General features: G+C 36.5%; 1 protein-coding gene across 3 annotated transcripts in view; it reads right to left on the reverse strand.

Annotated features, from left to right (window-relative positions):
- The window catches only part of LOC120525064 (diamine acetyltransferase 1-like), a 33,893-nt gene that overhangs the window by 12,118 nt on the left and 3,666 nt on the right, over positions 1–18,109 (reverse strand). For all 3 annotated transcript variants that reach the window (XM_039747034.1, XM_039747037.1, XM_039747035.1), the window contains exons 3-5: positions 17,926–18,009; positions 7,597–7,698; positions 3,385–3,425 (exon numbers count right to left, since the gene is read on the reverse strand). In XM_039747034.1, the coding sequence (XP_039602968.1) occupies positions 3,385–3,425; positions 7,597–7,698; positions 17,926–18,009 (227 nt within the window). The remainder of the gene's footprint in view (positions 1–3,384; positions 3,426–7,596; positions 7,699–17,925; positions 18,010–18,109) is intronic.

Here is an 18,109-nt window from a genome sequence, read left to right on the forward strand (position 1 = left end):
CTGACACTAAAGTTTCTTTTGCAGGTGATTTTGCACTTGCGGAATGCAAAGCCCATTAAGAAGAGTTTTTTGGATGTATGAATATTTTTTGGAGTAGAAAACAATGAATATTGTTCTCTAAAGCCTTGTTCACACTTTCGTGTTTACCTGTGTTCTTTTCTACAGCCGCTCAATTTATGTAATCTGTGCATATTTTCCTCAGAAAGACTCCCTTCTCTCCTAAACCATTTCCTAGCAATCACCCTTTCTAAGCACCATGTAATTTCAAGTTTCATTTCTGCCCCTGATGCATCTTTAGGATTGTAAGATTGTCATCAAAACTGACAAAATGGGGATTGCACTACCAGAACACCCACAACATACGGCCGACAGCTCAACAAAACATCTATATGAGACAGGAAATTAGTCAGGTGACTTTTTTTCACCTAGAGATCCTTATTTAAATACAAAGTGAGAGGCAGACACTTGTAAAATTAAACAATGAAACAAATGCTTCAATACAGGATTAAACATATTTCTGTGTAAATGACATATATTCAGCTGGACACAAAAGACAATTTGTTTAAGAAATGTTTTTACCAAAAGAAAAATTGAGCTTCAATTTGAATTCACTCTTTCGCAAATAGTTTTGCTCATCACTAGGACTGGTGCCCCCATTCAGTGTTTGTCTTACCATATTCCCTGCATTAGGATCTGGCTCCCTGCATCTGTGTAACAGAAAAAAAAACTAGACTCAGAGAATCAGAGAATGGATGGAAGATCATAGCAATTTTACAGTCTCCACAGCTTGTTGAAATCTGTATCTCAGTTTCACAGTACTTTGCACAAGTAGTGAAAAACTAAACTATAACAGTGTCAGGCCAGGTGCAATAGGAAGACCAGCTTTGGTCAATCATGAAAAAACACAAACTCTTGTTTACTTTAAATGACATATGGGATGGCTACGGAACATTCTGCTAATTATTAGTTCACTAAAAGTCCATACATTCAGTTAGTTAAGTGTAAAGGAAATGTGATGTATAGCCACCATTACAATATTTAGGCTGTCTGCTGGTGAAAAGTATTTGCGTATTCATCTTGCCATCTTAAGTTGAGTTTTCTTGTTTGCCTATTCAAATATTTTAAAATGACCGTCTACTTAAAAAGTGCCACATGATAAAGAAGACATAACTATACTGAGTTACATGTCAGCAGTGACTAGAACTGTTATATTACAGTTCTAGGAGGCTGAGTCTGATTCCCACCCTGACGACTGTGTGTGTACAGTTTATACATTCCCTTGTGTCATGACGTGTTTTTCTCCAAGTTCAACAGTTCTCAACCTAAATTCCAAAGCAGTACATGTTAGGCTGATTATCCTGAATTGAACTAACAGGTTTCAGGAGGTGGATGAAAGGATAAAAGAGAATTACAAGGCAAGAGTGCATTTATGATGATGATATCCTTTGCTTTATTAATCCCTGAAGGGAAGTGTCACTTTGCATGACCTTTGGGAGTCAGAGCCCAGGGTTAAACATTGTACAGTGCACCTGGAACAATTATCAGGTTATGGGTCTTTGATGCAAACAATAATAGAACCCATAAAACTATTAATGCTTAGCCTTCTCCAGTGACCTCAGAGCCATAATCATGGAATATTTAAGGTTAGCTTAACACATTGGACTTCTGGTAGAGCTTTGACTAAATAATTGAGGGGGAGACAGTTATAGACAGTGAGACCCCAGAGGCTTCAAACTTAAAATACTATGGTATACCTTGAGTATGGGAAAGACACTATAAACATAAAATGTATTACTTTGTTATTAATTTTAAAATTGAATGACGTTTAAAATCTGATAACTCTACCACTGTTAACAATAATAAAAAGAATTTGAAGTACTTTGATGATCACTTAACTTCTTTACAGCTTACTACACCACTCTATGATAGTTTTAACAAGATAGATGCCTTAAAGGAAGGGAAAAGGACAAACAACAGGCAGATGATACTCTGAATGTATAAAAAGTCAAGCCAGTGTTCATCAGTGATTGGTGCATTGGCATTTGATGCATTACTAGTAAGATTAGGTTCATAGTAGTTTATGTTTTACTATGTTACTACGTTGTGTGAAAGTAAACATAATTATGGGCTCGAGAACAATATTTCACTATGGTGAAATTCATGGGCAGCACGGAGGCGCAGTGGTAGCGCTGCTGCCTCACAGTTAGGAGACCTGGGTTCGCTTCCTGGGTCCTGACTGCGTGGAGTTTGCATGTTCTCCCCGTGTCTGCGTGGGTTTCCTCTGGGTACTCCGGTTTCCTCCCACAGTTCAAAGACATGTTTTTAGGTGCATTGGCGATTCTAAATTGTCCCTGGTGTGTGCTTGGTGTGTGGGTGTGCCCTGCGGTGGGCTGGCGACTTGCCCAGGGTTTGTTCTTGCCTTGAGCCCTGTGCTGGCTGGGATTGGCTCCAGCAGACCCCCGTGACCCTGTGTTAGGATATAGCAAGTTGGAGAACGACTGACTGACTGACTGAAATTCATACTGTAGTGTATGGGCCGTTTGGAATCATAATTGAAGAATTTGTTAGTTTATTTTATATAGTGCTGCCCACACTTTGTCAAACACCTTTACAAAAATATGAAGAACTTCCTGGAATGTACAGTATTACGATAACAGCTGGTGTTATGATTAAGATCTGTTGTAAATGTTTTATATAATTACATATTTTTCTCAACATTATTCAGAGCAGAATAACATGTTTTGCTTTGTTATCAATTATTGTTATGTTGTTATCAAAGTTATCTGAATTTATTTTGAGAATCCATTGCTGTCATTTTGTGTTCCTGTTGCTATGGCATGTTGTGCAGCTGCTCGGGGCATGTCCTCGAGAGTTGTGTCAGTGGACGTCATTAGCATAGCAGTTTACAAACAAGCAAAGGAAGTCAATCGTCATTCAAGTATTGACCTTTACTAACCAGTTTTCTAAGTGCTTCATGTTTCAATTTAAGGTTATGATTTAACTATTGTACCTGTGATCCATCTTGGCAGCATAGCTGGAGAGAAGGCAAACAATCCCACTAGGGTAGAGATTAAACTAACAATGTGATATGGAGGTGCAGAATTCTGATTTCTGGTGTGGGTATTTAACTGCTAAGTCACGCTACCTGTTTAGAATTATGGAAAGAAATCATTTTATCACTTAGGTTTCCATTACTTTCTCTGCTAAACAGGTATAATACGAACCAATTTACTCAAACATTTGAAGGCATAAGTATACAAAAATACTGTTTGCTTGGAGGATATCAAAACAGTAGGAGTTAAAACTTTTTAGCAGTAATTTAATGGAAAAAAAGAAAAAATGAAGTTAGGCAGACTTTTCTATCTCTGTAAGATGACAATATACCTGAGCAATTCTGCACATCATTGCTTTTCCAATCCCATTACCTAAGAAACAAAGAACAGAGGGAAAATTACAAATTAATTTTCATATTTTTGAAAGTATTTAGTGTCTGTTGTACTCTCAGTAGTTAATTGGTTAACACTTGTGTAGACAGGTAGCTAGAAGAAAAAAAATCGATGTTCAATTAAAGGGTTAATCAAAGATAAAGGATACTGTTACCATTGGGTGTTATTTCCTTTTATATCTTAAGCAACATTATTACAAACATAACATAGATCCAATAACTGACCTTCATTACACTTACAGTTGCAGGTTAAGGAAATGCTGTTTCTTTAGACAAAGAATTAAAGAAAAGAATTTCATTTATAGTATTATTCTTCTATATATACCTTGTTGCCTACAGACAGTTAAAGGCCATTTTGGAATTAAGAGTTACAAGGTCCTAAACATAACTGTATTTTTGAGCCTTGTAACATGTAGTTGAAATATTATTTTAATTATGAAAGCATTTTCTGCTGCATTCTTAGATTCATTTCAGATTTTGAAATTGGATATAGTACAGATCAAAAAAATCTGCTAGTAACACCCTGTCTTACTGCATTTATGAATGAAGGAGTGCTATCATCTGAATTTGGTACATAGTAAAAGCAATTTAAAATGTCCACCTTAATAGAAGGACACATTTATGTGTGTGTGTGTGTGTTTGTGTATATATTTGTTATATGCTATACCTGTATATATTTGTTATATGCTATTTGCTGTGGGATTCGTAAAAACAGTGCTAATGTTTTTTTAGACTATTTGAACATTAGAATAATCTAAACGAGGCCATTCAGCTCAACAAAGCTCGCCAATCCTATCCATTTAATTTTTCTGAAAAAACTAGGCCCCCTGCTTGCTTCGCTCGTGGGATTTCACTTTCACCAAATATCAAATTTTTTAATTCTCGTGGAAACCCCTCTTCATTGAGAAGAAACAGTACTTTTTTTCTCTGATGGGAACACAAATTATACGATCTACAAGTCTCCGACTTAAAGTTTAAATCTAAACAATATATTCGATCTCTTTTCTCTGTTCCGTTACTTCACCGACTAATAATTTTGGTTTGTTTGCGCTAATGCGATCTTTACTCTCTTTTTTTGACACTTTCGAATTTTCGTACTTCCATTATCTCTAACCTGCTCTGCATGTGTACCGCACCAACGTTTTTGAATTCTTTACGACGTTCTACTTTGTCATCTACTCTTTGTTTTAGTTCTGGCCCCGGGCGTGGTTAAATCTCTTAGCACAAGGTCTCGTCTTGTGGGATGTGAAAGTGTCTCTCTGAAAAAATCACGTCTCGTCTCCTTCCAACTTTCCAAGATTTTTTTTATAATAGAGAGATATCAGATCTTGTTTTGAAGGTCCCTTAAGTCCTACTGTCTACCACACCACTTGGTAGCTTATTCCAAGTGCTTATGCTTCTGTGCTTAAAGAAAAACTTCCTAATGTTTGTGTGAAATTTACCTTTAACAAGTTTCCAACTGTGTCTCCATGTTCTTGTTCCCTTTATAATTTTAAACACTTCAGTCATTTCTCCTCTATATTTTCTTTTGCTTAAACTGAAAAAGCTCAGCTCTTTTAATCTTTCTTCATAATTCATCCACAGTAGCTCTGGAATCAGCCTTGTTGGTCCTCTCTGGAGTTTTTCATTGTTTGCTATGTCCTTTTTGTAGCCTGGAGACCAAAACTGCACGCAGTACTCAAGATGAGGCCTCACCAGTGTGTTATAAAACTTGAGCAGAACCTCCTTGGACTTGTACTCTACACACTGTGCAATATAACCTAACATTCTTTTATCCTTCTTAATGGCTGTTTAACACTGTCTGGAAGTGTTGAGTCCACTACAACTCTAAAGTCCTTCTCATAATATGTACTTTTGATTTTTAGGCCTCCCATTGTGTATTCAAATGTAACATTTTTACTTCCTACATCTAACACTTTACATTTATTGACATTAACTTTCATTGGCCATAACTCTACCGATGCCTGTATGCTGTCCAAGTCTCTCTATAAGGATTCAATGGATTCCAGATTATCTACCCATCTTGGTATCATCTGCAAACTTAACCAGCTTGTTACTTATATTCCTATCCAAATCATTTATATATATTAAAAATAGCAGCGGCACTAGCACTGACCCCTGTGGAAAAACCACTCTTAACATCAGCCAATTCTGATAAGGTTCCTTACACCATAACCCTCTGCTTCCTGCGACTGATCCAATTTTGAACCCATCTACAAACATCACCCTGAATTCCCACTTCTTTTAATTTGATGCCCAACCTCTCATGTGACAACTTATCAAATAATTTCTGAAAATCAAGATAAATAATATATGCTCCACTTTGATCAACACTTTGATACCCTTTTGTTGCTTTCTCATAGAATTCCAGAATGTTGGTAAAACATGACCTCCCTCTTCTGAACCCATGCTGACTGTTTAGTAAAACTCCTGTTCTTACCATGTGTTGTTCAATCTTATCCTTAATAATTCCTTTTTCCGTGATATTTGTTAAGCTTACTGGCCTATAGTTGCTTGGATCTGTCCAGTCACCCTTTTATATAACAGGATAGTAATAATAACAATATTATAATAATAATATTTACCATTTTCCAGTCCTTTGGCATTTCCCCAGTGCACAGTGAGTTCCTAAAAACATGTATCAAGGTTTTATATACATTATGTACTCGCTAACTTCCTTGAGAACTCTAGGGTAAATATTATCTGGTCCTGAAGATTTGTTTGATTTCAGTCTATTTAATCTAAGCAGTACGTCTCCATCTACAATTTCCAATTCACTCAGAACCTCTTAGAATTCCCTTTTACACCTGAGAGCTTATTTTCTTCCTCACATGTGAAGACCTCAGAAAAATGTGACTAACTCTCTAAAGTAATGGATAGTTAGAGCGATGTTGGGATGACAAGCAAAGTAGATAGATAGATAGATAGATAGATAGATAGATAGATAGATAGATAGATAGATAGATAGATAGATAGATAGATAGATAGATAGATAGATAGATAGATAGATAGATAGATAGATAGATAGAGCTTTATTTGTCCCCCAATGGGCCAGGTTCTGTAGGAATTTGGCATTTCACAAAAGATCTTTGAATAAATAATAAATGGTTATTGTGGCTCCGAGAGGCCAGTTTGTTGGGAGAACAGAGGGAGAATCACATGGACTGTTTTCCTCACCAATACAATAGGTGGCAGGGCAGGCTGGAATTTGTAGTTTGGTACCACAGCCCTGCAGGGTTACATCCATGCCACCAGGGGAGCCACAGGGACAAATTGTCCCTGATTCAAGAACTCCCACCTGACCTGGAGGTGCCTCCGGCTGGTTGTATTGTGACACTGAAGTATTCCCATGTCTGGCATAAAAGGGTCAAAGTTTCCTGTATAGATGGTCAGAGTAAAGAGGCACTGGAGAGCGATCATCTGGAGGAAGGAGAGAGATAAGGAAAGAGGAAAGAGAAGGTAGAGAAAGAAGATAGAGCCTGCTCTATTCTTTCTTACATAGTTGCTCTGAGACCATATGAGTTGGTAAGTTTGGCAAGGCAAAAAAAAAAAAATTCAGCTGGAGATCAAAATGAATCAAGAAGAACATCAATAATCTGAAGTGTGTTAGATATCTTCGAGACTGGAAATACTTCCCATTAAAATTCATGTGTAAAACATTGTTGCTGGGCAATGGACCCTCAGAATAAACCAATGCTGATGTGTCCCATTTACTTTTATTATCCTTTCATACTTTAACCATCCTTTCATATGATATAAAGTGTTTTACTGTGCAAAAGAGGAGGAATTTAGAATTGAAAAAATAAATTAAAATTCAGCGGAGGTAGTGGTCCTAAATGCTCACTTAGTCACTCGCTTTCTTTTGCCAGTGCAATTTCTAAGGGCCATCTCAACAATTTAGTGCACAAGTAGAGGAAACGCTGTGTGTCTTTGAGTATTCTGATGCAAGTCTTTTAGAGTTTATTCCGAGAAGTTTAAAAATTAAAATAGTGATTTTTTACGGAGTAACTGTAGCAGAGGGGACAGATATAATTGGCCAATAAAAGAGTAATACTAATAATAATAAGTAATACTAATAATAATAATACTAGTAATACTACTGCAACAAGACATGAAACATGCATTTTGAAATGTACACAATTGAATGTTACCTCGGAATTTAGGCATGACATACAAGTCTTCCATGTAGATCACACGGCCCTCCCAAGTGCTGTAGGTATAGAAATAAAGGCAATAACCCACAATGGTGTGCCCTACAAAACAGGCATAAGTGTTAGGTTAGTTGCTTGACAATCCCAAATGTTTCCAGAGGCTCTTCATTCTGTGGAAATAAAACATTAGAAAGGAGATGTTCAGGGGTACCTTCTTCAATGATGCAGATAAGTTCCTCTACTCTTAAAATTGACAAATACATCATTGAGAAATACCTCTCTCCATTATTTTATATGCACTTTTCAACAATCCCAAAGCATCAGTGTAATTATCACTTTTTGTAATGATTAAAATTTATTGATGCTGAATTCTTCTGAATATCTTTATATAAGACGGGCAGCACAGTGGCGTAGTGGTAGTGCTGCTGCCTCACAGTTAGGAGACCTTGGTTCACTTCCCATCTCCTCCGAGCGTGGAGTGTGCATGTTCTCCCCTTGTATGAGTGGGTTTCTTCCGGGTTCTCCGGTTTCCTCCCACAGTCCAAAATCATGCAGGTTGGGTGCACTGGTGATTCTAATTTGTCCCTAGTGTGTGTGTGTGTGTGTGTGTGTGTGTCCTGCCCAGGGTTTGTTCCTGGGATTGGCTCCAGCATACCCCTGTAATAGGATATAGCGGGTTGGACAATGGATGGATGGATGGATGGGTCTTTATATAAGTATCATTCCTATTCCATTGTAGCTACTCAAACACATTTAGAAATTAGATAAAAAATACTTTTAAATAGGTATCAACTAAACATTCATTTATTTACAGCTGAAAAAATAAGTCTGTGAAACCTTAGAAATTTACGATGTTTCTACATTAATTACTCATACAAATGTGGTTCGATCTTCAACTAAGTCACAATAATAGACAAATATAATGTGCTCACGTTTATCTAAAATTCCACCTAATCACTTTGACAAGTCTGATTAGCAGCTACAGGGAATGTTTGGTGGAGGTTATTACAGCTAAAGGAAATTCTACCATTTAGTAAATGTAAGGGTTCACATACTTTTTCCTGCCTGGACTGAGAATGTTCATGCAATGTATTCAGTATTCACAAGATTAAGTACAATTGTTTGCATGACTAGTATAAGCAGATTGTTTTCTTCTACTATTGTGCCTTAGGTGAAGATCAGACCACATTTTATGAGAGACTGATACAGAAATCCAGATAATTCCAAAAGCTCACACATTTTTCCTCCCAAATGTATTATCTTGGAGGAACTTTTGAACTTACAGTAAAATCCCACAGCTATCTAGCTATCTCAGTAAGTCTAAAAAGCAATGCATATGCTCTGCACTTTCACCCCAGTGCAGTCAAGCAAATTTAATTACAACTCATAAAAACAAGTCAGAAGTACAAGTCGGGAATTGATGACGTGTTGCATATGGCTCATGGATGCAAATAAGTCTTTCGCTGTACTCTGTGTATGTGACAATACTACTGCTGCTACTACTACTTTTTTTATTGTCTGTCATAAAGTGTTCCACAATGCAGTTATGATCAGTTATAGGTGTGGGAACAGTCAACATGAGTTTAGAAAAGGGGGAATATTAGGAATTTTCTAAAGGACACATCCTATCAGAGAGGTTTCCACGCAGTAATAGCCCAACTTTCAAAAAGCTAAAGATCAAACTAAAAGAATTCAAGAGCTCAAGGTATACTGTGGAGATGGGTGTAAACTTGACTCAAACAAAGAAAGTGTTTCTGTGGAATCAGTAATGGGGCTGCTGCTGTTTTTAATTTATATAACTAATCTTGATTAAATTGTAACCAAGAAGCTGGTAAATTGTGGAAATTACACTTAAAATAAGGTGTACAATGAGTGCCCTGGAGACAACAGAATAATTAAAGATGGACCTGGATATAATTTAGGCTTGGACAGAAAGGAGACCCATGATGTTTGATGTAAATTAATGTTAGTTTCTGAGAGAAAATAAAAATATTAGTACACAGTTAGGCTCTGAAAGTTCAGGCAGTGTGGTATAATAGTTAAGGCTTTGCACTTCAAACCCTAAGGTTGTAGGTTCAAATCCTGCTACTGACACTGTGTGACCCTGAGCAAGTCACTTGAGCTGCCTCCATTTGGAAAACCAAAAGAGACAGAAGCAATGGTATCATGAATGTTGTAAGTTGCTAAAAGTATCAGCCAAATGAGTAAATAAGAATTGAATATACACCTGATGAGAAGGACTTACGTGTCATTTACGAACTGTCCACATCCAGGTAATGTACAAAGCGATTGAGAAAACTGATAGGCTGCTGGTTTATACAGCACCTATGCTATTTTTGATCACATGTCAAGGAGGTTGTGTTTAAGATGTGCAGTGCACTTGTGATGTCTCATTAGAACACTGTACTCAGTTTTAGTCTCAGTATTAAAGATAAGAATGTATGAGCTGTTAAAAAATTCTGAAATCAAACTACTACATGGTTTGTATGACTCTGGGATATGAAGTTTGAGGAAAGAATAAAGAAGCTGAATCTTTCCAGTATGAGATAGATAGATAGATAGATAGATAGATAGATAGATAGATAGATAGATAGATAGATAGATCTGTAAGTACTGTATTTGGACAGTGACACAATTTTCATAATGTTGGCTCACTGTGCTACCACCATGGATTTGAAATGACAAAATAATTACATGATTGAAGTGTAGGCTTTCAGCATTAATTCAAAAGGTTTAACAGAAATATCACGAGTTGTTTCGGAATGACAGGCATTTTTATACAGTACAGGACAAAAGTTTGGACACATCTCCTCATTCAATGTGTTTTCTTTATTTTCATGACCATTTACATTGGTAGATTCTCACTGAAGGCATCAAAACTATGAATGAACACATGTGGAGTTATGTACTTAACAAAAAAAAACCATTTCAGGTGACTACCTGTTGAAGCTCATCGAGAGAATGCCAAGAGCGTGCAAAGCAGTAATCAGAGCAAAGGGTGGCTATTTTGAAGAAACTAGAATATAAAACATGTTTTCAGTTATTTCACCTTTTTTTGTTAAGTACATAACTCCACATGTGTTCATTCATAGTTTTGATGCCTTCAGTGAGATTCTACCAATGTAAATAGTCATGAAAATAAAGAAAACACATTGAATGAGGAGGTGTGTCCAAACTTTTGGCCTGTACTGTATGTGGTCTTCCCATTTTCAGGGGCAAAAAAGTATTTGGATGATTGACTGAGAAGCTGTTCCATAGCCAGGTGTGAGCAGGTCCCTCATTATTTCATTAACTATTAAGCAGATAGAAGGTCTGGAGTTGATTCCAAGTATGGAATTTGCATTTGGAAACTGGGGCTTTTAACTCTCAGCATGATGTCCAAAGTCCACATACTCTATTGGGCAGAGAAAACAAAACAAACCCATCCAAGAGATAGCAGAAACACCAGGAGTGGTCAAATCAACCATCTGGTACATTCTTAACAAAAAAGGAACGTACTGGTGTGCTCACCAATACCAAAAGGCCAATTGTGCTACATGATCTAAGAATTCTTTCCTTGGTGAATAAAAAACAATTCATGACATTTAGCCAAACCAAGAACACTCTCTGAATAGTAGGCCTATCATTGCCAAAGTCTACAATCAAGAGAAGACTTCATGAAAGTAAATACAGAGTGTGTACCACAAGATGCAAACCATTTGTAATCCTCACACGTAGGAAGGATAGATTAGACTTTGCCAGAAAAATGTTGTTTTGGAACAGTTTTATTTGGACAAATGACGTTTATGAAGAATATGAAGGGAACAGCTTATGATCTGTATTATGCCATATCATCTGTGAAACAAGCTACAGTAGAGGCAGTGTTAATGCATGGGCATACATGACTGCCAATGGAAGTGGGTCACTGGTATTTATTGATGATATGACCACAGACAAAAGTTGCAGGATGATTCGTGAAGTGTACAGGGCAATAGTATCTGTTCAGATTAAGCCAAACGCTGCAAAACTGATAGGACAATGCTTCACAGTACAGATGAACAATGAGCCAAAACATACTCAGACAACAAAAAAAATGCTTTTCAAAGCAAAGAACTGAAATATTTTCCATCCATCCATCCATTTTCTAACCCGCTGAATCCAAATACAGGGTCACGGGGGTCTGCTGGAGCCAATCCCAGCCAACACAGGGCACAAGGCAGGAACCAATCCTGGGCAGGGTGCCAACCCACCACAGTCTGAAATATTTTTCAATGACTGAATCAATCAACTAATCTCAACTTAATTGGACATGCATTTCACTTGATGGAGACAAAACTGAAGGCAGAAAGTCCAATGAACAAGCAGCATCCAAAGACAGCTGCAGAAAAGGCCTGGCAAAGCATCAGTGGGGTGGAAACCAAGCACTTGAAGATGGCCATGGGTTCAGACTTCAGGGAGTCATTGACTTTCAACCAAATATTGGAAATGATCACTATATTCATGATTATGTCAGTTTGTCAAAATACTTTTGAGCTCCTGAAAATGGGTGGATCATGTATTAAAATTGAGGTCTTTTCTAAATGGCTCATACAATATTTTTGTTAAATGCCTTAAATTAAAACTGCAAGTTTACATTTCAATCACATCTTGCTTCTTTTATTTCAGATCCATGGTGGTGGTGCACATAGCCAAAATGAAGAATATTGTATCACTGTCCAAATACTTATGGACCTGACTGTAGACAGACAGACAGACCGATAGACAGATAAATAGATAGATTATATTTGTCTCAAATGGAAAATGAAAATTCTACAGAAGCAAGTGAAAATGAAAATGAGACATGTCAGAGGTAAATTATTAAGAAAATAATTATGGTAAATGCCAGTTAGTTACTTAAGTTCTTTAGCGAGAACATACAGACAGATATAGAAATTGGGTAAAGGTAGCATTGAGTGAAATGATTCACACAAAAGAAAAGTGAATTTGCAGTGAAACTCAGTGTCTCATTATGCAAAAAATAATGAAAGACATATCTTTTTGCTTCCTGTATGATTCATTAAATGTGAAATGTGTTCCATTCCTGTCTAGAAGGGCGTCAATGTATTAATTCTGCAAATGTCTCCCTGCCATTTAGTATTTAAATAAAGATTTCTAGTGAAAAAAAAATATTTTATACTCCTTTACTGTCATATGTCATATTGTTGAGCCAGTGTTTATACTGCTAAAAGGATACCAATTATAGTGACAATCTTGTCACTAGTCTAAACATGCATTAGAGACAGAACTGAAACTTGAAGTTTCACAACACTTGGACTATGTGAATTCTAAACTGTAGGAATGAAGAAAAAAGAAAGTGCAGTTTCCAGGTAACATTGGGTGGAAATTGGGTGGAAAAGCAGGTTTCCGTCTAGCAAGCTTTCCCGTGAAGAACACACAGTAAAGCATACAATAACGCATTTTGGTGTGTCTTCATTTGGAATGTAAATAGAATGTCAGCATTTTTAAAATAAAGGAACTGCACCTCCATGGTATTGTGAACAAGGGATATACAGTAAATAGATTTGACTTTACTGGTGTGTAGGTGATGATTTGTATTACACAGTTGAAGATAAAAAACACAAGTAAAAAGTGTAAATGAGTCATTAGGGAGCAATAGTCCTTGTATTCTAACCTCCAAAACCTTTAAAAATTCCACAAAAACTGTTTTCAGTAAGGTTTACATTTCACAAATCCAAAACTGCCAACAAAGCAAAAATTAGTGTCAGTTTTGAGAAACTACCTATTTAGCTCATTACTAGTCAAGGGTTCTGCGGTGGGTTAGCGCCCTGTCCGGGGTTTGTTTTCTGCCTTGCGCCTTGTGTTGGCTGGGATTGGCTCCAGCAGACCCCCATGACCCTGTAGTTAGGATATATAGTCGGTTGGTTAATGGATAGATGGATGGATAGTTAAGAGATTAATTTTTACCAAAAAAAGTATTCAAACGGAGAGCAAAAAATACAATAAGTTACCAGAGGTGAACTAGACAGTTACAGTGAAGTCGAGATTTAAAGGCTTCCAAACTACGTTTTTTTAAAGAGACAGACAAATTGTGATAGGTTTGGGCTAAATTGCCTGTTTTAATCTAAATTTTCTTAATTTCCTTTTATGATGCAAAAATACTGCAGTGGGCTGGCGCCCTGCCCGGGGTTTGTTTCCTGTGTTGGCTGGGATTGGCTCCAACTGACCCCCATGACCCTGTAGTCAAGATATAGCGGGTTGGATAATGGATGGATGGATGGATGGATGCAAAAATATTTAGTGTTTTGCTGAAATGCTTTTTATCTGTTCATCAATCCTGCCCTGATAATTTTGCCCATCTTTTGCTTTTTTAATTCATTTTCCTTAAAAAAGGAAGAACACATGCCTGACATTTGCAAATTAAATAACTCAGTCATTTTTTAATTGTATTTGCAATCTTTTTCCTACTTTACACTACCTTTCTTTTATTTTACTCCAGATGCTTAATGTAATTTCCATCTACTCTGCCCTCAGTTTCCCAATATTATCATAGAGACTGCTGTAACAATTTCAAATACTTGATTAATATTCAAAAATATTATAAAGCTGCCAATATGAGAAACATGCTTGTGGCATCTGAGGTGTTGTTCAAATAAATTTTGATTTAGCCTCTTTGGTTTTTTAGTTAGGTATAAGTACCTTGAGCATGGGAAAGGTGCTATATAAATAAAATGTATTATTATTATTATGATCACCTTCATATGTCATAATTATGGGGATTCATTTGTAAGAAATGGATGTGACCATTATATCCTGGATTCAAACTAGCTCCTTGTCAATGACATGTGGAGTTCACTCATTCTCCTGCATCTCTATGGTCCACTGACACCCCGAAAATACAAGCATTAAGTTTACTGCTAATTCTAAATTGCCAGGCCGTGCAATAACCCCATCTAAGGCTGGCTCTTGCTTTATGCCCAATATTACCCTGTTCCAGTCCACTGGACCCTCCATTGGAGAATGTTACTTTGCATTATGTTATTTGTGAATTGTTTGTCTGTGAGGCACACATTTTGCATTGTAGTTGAACTTGTTCTTTCGTTGTTTTATGTTGTTGGCTGAATGATTCTTAATTACATTTTTGCAGTGATAGCAACTGAAAATCTTGTTAGCCAAAGGTGAGATGATCTGCTTAACTGAAAAGGATTTAGTGACTGTTGTTCACACAGGTGAAGTTTGCAAAATGTTAGTAATAGAGCTATTTCAGTCTTCATCAAGCTACAGTATATACTGGTATGCTGTACAAAAATTTAAGATAAAGGAAAAAAAACACAAATATGTTGCCAAAAAAAAATAATTTCAGCGTTTAAATTGAATTTTTAAAAATAATATTAACATAAGAAATGATTATATAAAATAAAGCAATTTTTTAATCATGTCAATATGTTAATAGGTTTATAGGATCATTACTGTCACATTATTGTATTGTAAAATTCTTACTTACATGTGATGATCAATATATGAATTATTCAAAATTATTCATCTATTTTACTATCTGAATCTTATTTTCCTAAGTCACAAAAACCTGGTGTCTATCCCAGCAGCAAGTGGCACATGGCAAGAACCAACACCAGTCCAGCAAACTCACATAAACACGTACATCTTACTTGGCCAATGTACAGTCACCAGTTTACCTAGTCTAGCAGGACCAGACTTGAGAATACATTGTCACACACGTGCGCATGGGAGGCAGCTAAAGTGCTTAAGTGAAGGCAGTTCTGAGGCATGCCGGGATGTGGCAGAGTGCACTGACTCTTTTTCTCCCTTTCCTGTAGACCATTCCCGGGAGATTCCACCTGGCTCTCTTGACATCACTTCCGGGACCGAGCCAATGGAAGTAGACCTTACCATGAATGAAGAACATGTGCCCGATCCTTATGACCTTACTTCCTGTCTTCCCCTTTAAAAGCCTTCCCCTTTTCCCTTTTCTCTCAGTCTTGTTCTGGACTCAGTTGGATGCACATTAGTGCTGTGTATTTGAAAAAAAAGGCATTGCAGCCAGGATACCATATTATATGGGTGGCTGCCCCAAACCTTTATCTGTTTATGTCTCGTTCTTGTGAAAACATGTCCAGGAACAACTCATTAAAACGTTTGTAGAGCACAGCAGTGACATTTACTTCTGAAAATGCTCTTTCAACACTACAACACTTACAGCAGGCAACAATACATTTTTCATCGTTACCCCTAGCCTAGTTATGTATTTGAATGTCAAAGTATAATCTGTTTTTACAGAAAGGACTTTCCCTTTGCACTAGGAGTCTATTTTGAAAACATTAAATTTGAACTCCACACATATAACACACATTTATAAGGTGGTCCAGATCTAATTATGCAATTTTCATTACGCTATAACTTATTAAGTTTATTACATAGAAAATTACTTGAAAAATCCCGGACAATCTAGAAGCGTGCAAACTGACGACATGAAGAATCGTCTTCGTGCCGAACTGAAATCGTCCCCGCATAAATCAAAGTCATCCAGGCGATCTGGACCACCCTGTATATATTTAGCAGGAGTCCTTTTAGGAGACTTTTCAGTCATAGAAGATTTGTCTATTGTAACCACAGACTTGCTGAGGGTTGGACGATTTTAACAAGAGCACCGTGACTCTTTGCGAATCTTTAAATCACCACCCCTACTTTGAGCACTACCTTCATGGGGTCTTAGATTGGTGTAGAAATATCTCGTTAGTGACCTGTTTAATTGTCTCCATCCAAATTTAAGCCAAATTCACTCATGGTTGTCTCCAAATTATATATTAAACGTTTGATTCTGAATCACCACCATTTTACTCACCTGCATGTCATTGGGATGTGGGAGAAATACCCATACAGAAATTTGACAGCATACAAATTAATGGCTGGAATGTAGACACCAAACAGTGCAACTGTAAAGTAGCAGGGCTAAGCATAGGAGTGTCAAGAAACGCTACTGGGGCTCCATTAAACCAACGGCAATGCACATTTATGATGCCACAATGTGACTGCAACACATGCTTTTTCTCTTTAAAATTTTCTTCCCTTTATGTCACTCTGGTGTGTGTGTGTGTATGTAAGTATTTATTTATTACTTCATTTGATGAGCTTCAGTAAAAAGTCATATTCACCCCAGGGACAAATAAAGTTCTGTCTGTCTAACCACTGTGTCACTGTGCCTCTTACTCAAAATTATTTGTTTATATATAAAACAAAAATGAATTTAAAAAGTATTTAACTGAGCTATAATTGCTAATCAATCTATATAATTTGCTTATAATAAAACAGAAAATTAAAAACATAAATAAAGTTAAATGAGTTAACTTTAAATGGATAAAGATTTATGGTTGACACCTTACTAAAGAAAAACTATCTGATGTGACGTCTTTCTAGCTTTATAAACACTGCAAAAAAATGTAAACTTCATACAAACATATTATTTTTGGTGGCCCAGCCCATCGTTGGCCACAATTAATGCTCAAATGTTATAATATATGTGGATTTTGATACTTTAAATATGCATATTTATTTATGAATGTGTCTGTTTGATGTAAACTGTTTTGAGACTTGCAATTATTTGATGTGATTATGTTATTTATTTATCATGTCTTTATCATTGATAAAGCATTACCAGAAATCATGTAATGTGAATTTACTACTATTTAAGTTAGTGACATGCTGTCCTTATGTCCAATATTCTGGATAATTACAAATTCTGAAAATTTTCTAATAAAAATATTGTTGCTTATTTCTCTGTCCATTCGTTCAGTGTTAATTTTTGCCAATTTCCAAACATAGGTAGAACATCAACAATATCTAAATAGGCTCTGGCCCCCCATGACCCTCACTTGGATTGTCAGGAGTTACTAACTGACATATGGATGGATAGCATTATAATTTATACATACCTAATATATAATACACATTTTTCAGACTTTAACATAGATTTACACTTCATTTTATATTCTTTCAAAACACTTTCAAGTCTGGATTCTATTCCTGTCACTTCCTCTGTGGAGTTTGCATGACGTTTTAGTGTCCATGTGATTTCTTTCAACATCCCAAAGACATGTATGTGAGGTTAAATGACAGGTCTAAATTGGCCCAGTAAGAGGCCTGTGATGGACTGGTACTCCACCCAAGAGTTGATTCTTGCCATGTACAGTACCTTATACATTTCCTGTGAATTAAGGTTGAGTGGGTTAAATAAATGGATATATAGCTCTGCACAAAATAGCAACTAGATGAGTGGGCAAATAAAAAGATAAAACAACTGTAAGCGTTTAAATGGCTTTGAGCAGATAGCAAAAATACCTTCTTTAGTTTGATGCTCTTCTGGGACTTCAGCCACTAAGCACTTGAAAAAACTATGGTTTGAAAAGCCATCCCGTTCGAGCTCTGCAAGAAGCAAATATTTAGGAATATCATAATACTGGGGAGATATAATTATAATAATTGATATTATTTCTGCATTTCAGCAGTTGGAGTACTGGACAGG

Source organism: Polypterus senegalus, chromosome 3 (assembly GCF_016835505.1).
Source record: "Polypterus senegalus isolate Bchr_013 chromosome 3, ASM1683550v1, whole genome shotgun sequence".
NCBI lineage: Eukaryota > Metazoa > Chordata > Cladistia > Polypteriformes > Polypteridae > Polypterus > Polypterus senegalus.